Source organism: Crocodylus porosus, unplaced genomic scaffold (assembly GCF_001723895.1).
Source record: "Crocodylus porosus isolate Cpor-Errol unplaced genomic scaffold, CroPor_comp1, whole genome shotgun sequence".
In the NCBI taxonomy this organism is placed as follows: domain Eukaryota; kingdom Metazoa; phylum Chordata; order Crocodylia; family Crocodylidae; genus Crocodylus; species Crocodylus porosus.
This window is the reverse complement of record NW_017728893.1, coordinates 482,166-490,045: the sequence shown is the minus strand read 5'-3', so window position 1 is coordinate 490,045 and position 7,880 is coordinate 482,166. Positions and strand designations below refer to the sequence as shown.

The 7,880-nt window shown below is 51.2% G+C and overlaps 1 protein-coding gene across 6 annotated transcripts in view; it reads right to left on the bottom strand.

Moving 5' to 3' along the window:
- Positions 1-6: 6 nt before the first annotated feature.
- Positions 7-7,880, bottom strand: part of MEF2D (myocyte enhancer factor 2D) — a 76,066-nt gene continuing 68,192 nt past the window's right edge. For all 6 annotated transcript variants that reach the window (XM_019555500.1, XM_019555521.1, XM_019555485.1 and 3 more), the window contains 2 exons: positions 5,817-6,060; positions 7-385 (listed from right to left, as the gene is read on the bottom strand). In XM_019555500.1, the coding sequence (XP_019411045.1) occupies positions 58-385; positions 5,817-6,060 (572 nt within the window). In that variant the 3' untranslated portion in view covers positions 7-57. The remainder of the gene's footprint in view (positions 386-5,816; positions 6,061-7,880) is intronic.

Genomic DNA, 7,880 nt, shown 5'->3' with positions numbered 1-7,880 from the left:
CCCCTCCCTATCCCCAGGTGCGAGCACAAAGTAGCTTTGAAGAGAGCGGGGAGCTGGTTATGTTACCCAGGTGTCCAGCCGCATGCGCTTTACAGACGGGCTCTCCCCCTCGGCCTCTGTCGTGGGTCTCAGGAGACCGAGGGATGAGCTGAAGTCAGCCCGGGCGGGGTCCTCCCGCTCATTGCCTTCGTAGGAGCTGGCGTTGCTGCTGAGGCTGTCGACGGGCGAGCGGCCCGTGGGCTCGTGGCGGTTCTGGTGTGGGAAGGAGGTCAGCGGCGTGGCCGTGTTGCGCTCCCGGTTGGGCGAGACGGGCTCCGACTTGATGCTGATGTTGGGGTTGGTGTTGACAGTCAACGTGGTGGCGTGAGATAAGTGGCTCGCTTGTCTGCAGGGGAACAAGGGTTGGAAAGGGAAGGAGAAGGGAACGGGAGGGGAGCACAAAGGAAGAGAAAGATGGAGAGAAGGTCAAAGGTGGAGACAGGGAGAGAGAGAAATGCAGATTATTTCCATCATCTTGCATTCAAAAGCTTGTCTAATGATGCTTTCATAGTCTCTAGCGGTGCAGCTTGACCCTGTCTTCTGACTGACTTCGGACCAACACAGCTAGCTACCACGCTCTACCTTTATCCCAACCACGCAGTTGGTCCCATAAAAGAGATCGCCCACAAAAACCCTTGCCTCTCCCATTGTTCACAGCCTCTTTGATCGCAAGCCCTTCTGCCCTGTTCTCTCGCAGCTCTTTCATTTCAAGTACAGCCAGGACAAGGAGAGGGCATGGAGTTTGCAGAGCTCCCCTGGCCAGAACATATCTCTCAAGGCCTTGAATAGGACTCTCGCCGTTAACACCCGTCCCTTTGGTACTCGGGGCTGGCTTTCCTGACGCAATGACCCAGTTACACCACTCCAGAGAGGCCCCCGTTGTGCTGTCAAGGAGAATCAGGCAGTGAAATGTGGTGCATGAGGGATGACAGACAAGTGTCAACCACAGGAGGCCTCTAAGGATACAGGATGCTGGTGTCATAGGGATCACACCGACATCTCACCAAACAGCCCAGCCAGCACCGAGTGCTCCACTGACGGATGGGTGAAAGTCCCTTGTACCTTGCAATGCCTGGGACTAGGGGCTGGAAAAGGTGACAGGGACTTGGGCTGCGACTTCTTGCAGCACCTCAAGTTACTTCCTCTGCATGTCTGCCTATCCTTTGCTCATGTTCCCAACCCCAAGAAGCATCGCCGTATTGCACTCAGACCTGGGCATCAGTCCCATTCACCTGGGCGGAGGGGGAAGAATGCTCCCTGACCGGTGGCACAGACAGAGTAAATTATCCTCCACATGCATAGCTGTCTTGGAAGGAAATAAACCCCTTTCTAACTGGCTCCATTAAACTGGGCTCTTATGGACCTCTGTACAGCGCCTGGCATTGCGTGGGCAGGAGTGTAGCTAAGGCCACACGTGCCACCGTCACATAAACAATAACTGATGGGCTGTGCTAACGTGTGAACTTTCAAGAGCTCTCTGCTAAAGTGACACTAGGGTTTTCAATACCAGTAACTGAGGTTTTCTGATGTTTCTTTTCATGTGGCTTCTGTCCCTCTGCCCCCTCCTTGCACACGCAAGATCATGCCACGTGCAGAAGCAGCTCAGAAAGGAAATCTGAAATCAAAAGGCAGTTCTCTTGACTTGTTTTGCAAAATCTTTTCTGCTTTTCTGGATGCTAAAAGTCATCTAAGATGGAGAGCTGAGAAACTTTGCAGGGAGGAGAGATTTTTAATTGGCTGCAGAGGAAAAAACCCCTGACCATCCATCTAAGACATCACGGAGAATATTTTGCGGTATGCCGCAGCTACTCAAAGCTGGGTGCAGTACTGAGACCTTTCTGTCGTGACAGATCCAGTTCCTACCAACGGAGCTAAAGAAGACTCTCCATTTGCTGCTAGTACTACAGGGCCCTGGACACTCTGTTCTGCTTCCATCCAGGTAGACCTCAATAGCACCCGGTGGTCTGACTCATCCTACCCTAAGCCTGTGGTCTAGATGCACTTGTATCATCCTCACTGCTTCTTGCCAGTGGCAGATGTTCATAGAAGCACAGAATCATACAAAATGAAGGTGTGAAGGGACCTCAGGAGGTCACATCTAGTCCAATCCCCTGCTCAAAGCAGGACCAGCCCCAACTACATCATTCTATCCAAGGTTTGAGCTGGGCCAGGTCTTTAAAAAACTCCAAGGATGGAGACTCCACAACCTCTCTGGGTAGCCTTTTCCAGCACTTTACTACCTTCCTAGTGAGAAAGTTTTTCCCAATATTCAACCTCAACTTCCCTTGCTGCAGCTGGAGCCCATTGCTCCTTGTCCTGTCATCTGCTACCACTGAGAACAGTCCAGCTCCATCCCCTTTGCAACCACTCTGCAGGAAGCTGAAAGCTGCTATCAAATCCCCTCTCAGTCTCCTCTTCTCCAGGCTAAATAAGCCCATTTTCCCTCAACTTCTCCACATAAGTTATGTGCCCCAGCTCCCAAACCATGTTCATGCAGGGAGGGAATCAGACCATAGCAGAATCTGGACCCCATTCGATAAGGTCAGGGTCAGATCTGATGTGGATCTGAACTAAGATGACCCCACTGATACTGATTTCCCCCTTCCATGGGACTGGGCTCAGGTGTGCATCCCAGGGGGTCAGGAGAAGCAAACTGTGTTTCTAAGAGGGCCCATAGATGCGTCTGAATCAGGAACTGTGGGTCAGGTTGATCTAATTGCATCTAACCGCCAGTTTCTAAAGCAAAAACTCCTTCTGCCCAGATAACACCCCCCTCCAATGCACCACCCTCCTTTGCTCCATCAAGGACAGAGGGAGGTCACACATGCCTGCACAGGCAGGGCTCCTGCCCACTCTGCTGGGAATGCTGCCTGAGTGTCGGATGTGCAGCACTCCAGCAGACCCCGGGCCTAACAGATCTGGCAGGCTGCCTGCAGCTGCAGTCAGCTCTTTCCCCTTGGTGAGTCACAATGCACCTGCTGGGGAAGCGTGCGCACGCGTGTGTGTGTGTGTGTGCGCGTGTAGATCTGATCCTGGATCCAAAGTCTGTGCGCCTCCAGATCTGATCCTGTATCTAAAGTGTGCATGTGTAAATCTGATCCTACATCCAAAGTGTGTGTGCAGATCTGATCCTGTATCCAAAGTGTGTGTGTGCAGATCTGATCCTGTATCCATAGTGTGTGTACGTGTGTGCACGCATATGTGTTCAAAAGAACTGTCACTTACTGGGTCAGACCATAGGCCCATTTTACCCTCTCTCCTGTATCCCACCATGGCAAAGAGCAGATGTTTAAAAGAAGCGACCTGGGTCTGAGCAGGGTGTTTCCCCCTGTTCCTCCTTCCCTTCCAGCCTCCAGCAGTGAAGGTCCAGGAATGTCCGATTCAGAGGCTGTCCCCCTCACTCCCGTGCTCAACAGCTACTGATGCCCCCTTTCCTCCAAGAATATGTCCACTCCCCTTTTGAATCTGGTTGAAGTGTCAGCTTCCACCGCATCCTGTGACGGTGAGTGCCACACATCAATTGCACACAGGGTGAAAAAGAACTTCCTTGTGTTGAACTCACTACCTACTAGTTTCATTTTCACAGTTCTTATATTGTGAGAAGCAGTAAATAATAGATCCCCATTTCCTTTCTTTTCACCATTTAGTATTTTGTAAACCGTGGTCCTGTCGCCCCCCCTTGAGCGTCTCTTTTCTAAACTGAACAGACCTAACCCCTTTATCCCTCCTGACCTGGAAGCCCCTATGTACTGCTGAACATCTTTGTTGCCCTTCTTTGGCTCTTCTCTAGTTCTTCTATATCCTTTTTGAGATGTGGGGACCAGATTTGGGCGCCATATTCAAGGTGTGGATGCACCATGGATTTATAAAGGGGCATCGTGATACTTTCAGTTTTGTTCACAATTCCCTTAACCATCCTCAACATGTTGCTTGCCTTTTTGATGGCTGTAGGACGGGAGGCATCTTTAAGAGGAAAAGCCACTTCTAGGGTTAAGGCACTGGGCAAGGCAAGGATGAAAGAGCCAAGTTGCTTTGAGGTGGCCTCACATCAATGCTTCTGAAAACAGTTCCCAGTGTAAACGCTCTATTCCAGACTAGAGGTGGATTTTTCTCCAGAACAAATCACCCACGTTGGATGTGCAACAGTGATTCTGTGATCTTTATTCCCTCCCCTTCCAGAGGGTCCACACAGAGAATGAATTCAACATAGTGCTCATGAAACACCGTCTTCCCACCGTTTAGACATGCCCTGAATGTTTCCGGGGCCTTAGGTCCCCAGCTGCAAAGTTGGGATAAATAATCTCTTTCTTTGGGTATTCAGACTGCAAGATATTTGAGGCAGGGATCGTCTCACCCCACAAGTCTGCACAGCACCTCAGACACCACAGCCGTGACTGTCTCCGGGGTGTTCCCTGATATAATGACAGGGTTCAGATATAGAAGTCAGCGGAGGCCAGGGCTGGTCTGAGTTGGCTCTGCGTGGGGACACGGGCTGCCCACAATGTTTGAAGAGCCTGGCTGCTATTCAATCTTTGGGGAAGGACACAAACCCATCTTAATTGATAGTGCTATTTCCAGCCTGCAGTGGGACGTGGAACAGGACTTCAGTGTTACCCAACGGTGGGGCAACGCATCAAGTTCTACCAGTTCTGCCCGTGGGTGGGATCAGCCCCAGCAGGGCCTCAAACATTTTACTTTCCTCTTGCAATGACACATGGATCCAGGGCTGGTCAGAAATGTTCTGTTGCAAGGGTTGCCCGTGATAAAAGTGGGGTTTTAGCTGCTTGGCTTCTTTTTAGGTCGGGCAAAAAAGAAATGCTTCTTTCTGGGGAGCTGGAAAACTATGCTCACTCAATGCCTCACAGCAGCTGTTAGCTAACTTCCTCATGTCCCCATTTTCAAGGCCCCCCCCAGCCAGATCTCCCCCATAGTGTACCAGCATCTCCGGACTCCCACAGTGCAATTTTTCACTGAAAAGTCCATTTTTTCCCTCACACAAGACAGGTCCTTTTCCCCAACCACGTCTTCGTAGAGCCTTCCCACTTTGGGCTTCAGCATCATGTATCCAGAGCACAGCAAATGCAACCAAAAAAAAAGGTTTCCCCAATGACTTCACGTTTCCAGGTAAGCACTTGAGATGCCCAGGAGGCAGCATGGATTAGAAATCAACCCTCTCCAATATGAAGGCAATAAGAATACGCTGGCCTTGCCAAACAGGACATTTTACCACACCTTTAACTCTCCTATGGAATATGAATTTTCATTTCTACCTGGGAGAACTTTTACAATTTTTTCTCCTATTCCTGATGAAGGGTGCTTGTGCCTGAAAGCTTGCAAAAATCTAGTTGGTCTAATAAAAGACATCACCTCTACCATGAGTTCTGATTCCTGGTCTTCTCAAGCACTTCCAGAGGAAAACCTCACAGTATCTTACCAGAGGCACTACCGGGCAGCTCAGCTGAGTCAGGACTGATCCTGCCTTGACTACATATGACCTCAAGAAGTCCCTTCCAGCCTGATTTTCTTATCAGCCTATGAATCCTGTGGGATACATCCATAATAGTCTCCTTGTTTTAAATGAGAAGGACAGTGAGACACAAGAGAAGGAACATGAATTGGCTTCCAGGGGCAAGTCAGGATTGGTACCCCGGCGTCCTAGCTTCTCCTAACCCCTTTGCTCCCTGACCTGTTGCAGTACCTGGCAGGGTGACCTGTTCCAGCCAACACCTCCATCAACCCCCCACCCCTGCAGTGACCCAGGCCCCCGCTTCACTTACATTAAGTTGCTTAGCGATACAGGAACCAGGTGTTGCTGCTGTGGCTGTTGCTGCTGCTGGGGCGGCTGTTGTTGTTGGGGCTGTGGCTGCTGCGGCTGTTGGGGCTGCGGCTGCTGTGGCTGTTGTTGCTGCTGAGGCTGTTGCTGCTGCTGTTGCTGCCAGGAGGAGATATTGCCCAGAGATAATCCACCCGGAGAGCTGAATGCCGGCAGTGACGACAACTCGGCACTGGTCAGCTGATAATCTGAAAGGGAAGCCAGGCCAGCACCATGAGAGGGGTGGGATAATAGCCTTCAAATACCCAAAGGGTGAGTGTAGAGAGGATGGAGATGGGCTTTTCTCTGTGGCTGCAAGGGACAAGAATAGGTGCAACAGCCTCAAGCTGCCACAGAGAAAATTAAGCAGATGAGGAGGAACTTGCTGAGGATAAGGATGGTCAAGAGTTGGAACAGGCTACCTGGAGAAGTGGTGGCGTCTCCATCCTTGGAAATGTCCAAATGGCTCACAACACAGTCAAGTGGTTCTGACTATCTGCTTTAACAAACTGCAGAGGACTGGACTGCACACGCATGCTCACACATGCGGCTGTAGATACCGACTGTATCTGTTGCACAGCTGTAGTACACAAACACTATGTGCACATGCACTGAAACCAGTGTTTGTGAAATCCAGCAGAGGGCAGCAGCCCAGAGACACATATATTGGCAGGCATGAGTGTGCAAACACACATACACACATTGCCAGTACAGTAGTACACAGCAGTAGCAACTTGTACCCATACACACTCAGACCCTCTTTCCCTTCAATCCACTATCATGGCACATCTACATTGAGCACAGACACACTGATTGCACGCCTTGCATGCAATGGTTCATGCACAGCCACATACACACAGCAGAGGGCAGCAGCATACATGCACACGGGCGCACACGCTTAGCCAACATATTCCTTTCTGTACAGGTCATTGAACATCGCTTGCACCCTACAGCTGAGCTGAGCAACAGAGAGGAAACGGAAGCAGGAAATCAAAGGAAACATCCCGTCGCGTAGCATTAGCTCATAGCTGAACCAAAGCTTGGCCTGTTTCTCAACGCAGCAATCAGTGTTGTGGGTTTGATCAGTGCCTGATGTTGTTATGAAAGCTCCCCCAGACACCCAGCCTGTCAGGAGATGCAGGTACACGTTGGCTTTTCTGCTGTTTGATATCGCCAGGGCTGTGGCTCTCATGAAGTTCACAGGATCACATGGCATGGCCCCTGCTCCTTATATCTATTACCCACCTCCCTCATCCAGCTCAGAGCTCCTCTCATTCCTTCCAGCTCCCAGAAGAGTGAGTTGTCTCCTTATTCCTAACACCCTGGAGCTCACCACATCTCTGTGCCAGGTGCTGTACATGCACAGGATCAGAGGCAATAGATGAAGCTTGCAAATATGCCTCAGCTCAGGGGCTGGCTGCTAATCCTGCTGCTGGAAACCAGAGTCACCCGCAACCCCTTTCTCTGCCATTACAAATGCTTGCTCTTCCACACTCCCTGGTATACTTGTACCCCAGGAGGCCCTTGAGGGGCATGAGGTCTCCTCTCCCTTGGTGCTCAGTCCCTCCAAATGGCCTGCTTGGACCTTTCCAACCAGTGGCTTTTTTGAAGACTCTCATTAAAAGGACACCACGGGCAGCACCACCCAGAACCCAGTTCCATATTGCATGGAGGGTGGGGTACATTCTTCCAGGAAACAATCGAGCTGGGTCGGATGCTCTCCCTAGGCGGTTCCCCTGTACTGTCTCCTCCAGTCTGATGCATACACAATAGATCTCAAATACCCCAGCATGAGTGACCGGCTCATCGCACTCCTCCCTCCCTCTCACCATCATGCTGGGCGTTTGTGGTTTCTGTCTTCCCCACCCCAATGGGGACAAACGTGCCTGCAGCCGCGGCACACAAGGAGATGGCTGCAGGGGACCTGAACCGCTGCCAGAGCTGCCGGGCAGATTGGGGCCGCACCCTCCAGAGAGGCCCAGGACTGGGTTCTCTGGTTTGGAGCTCCTGATGCCCGCGGGGTGTGACG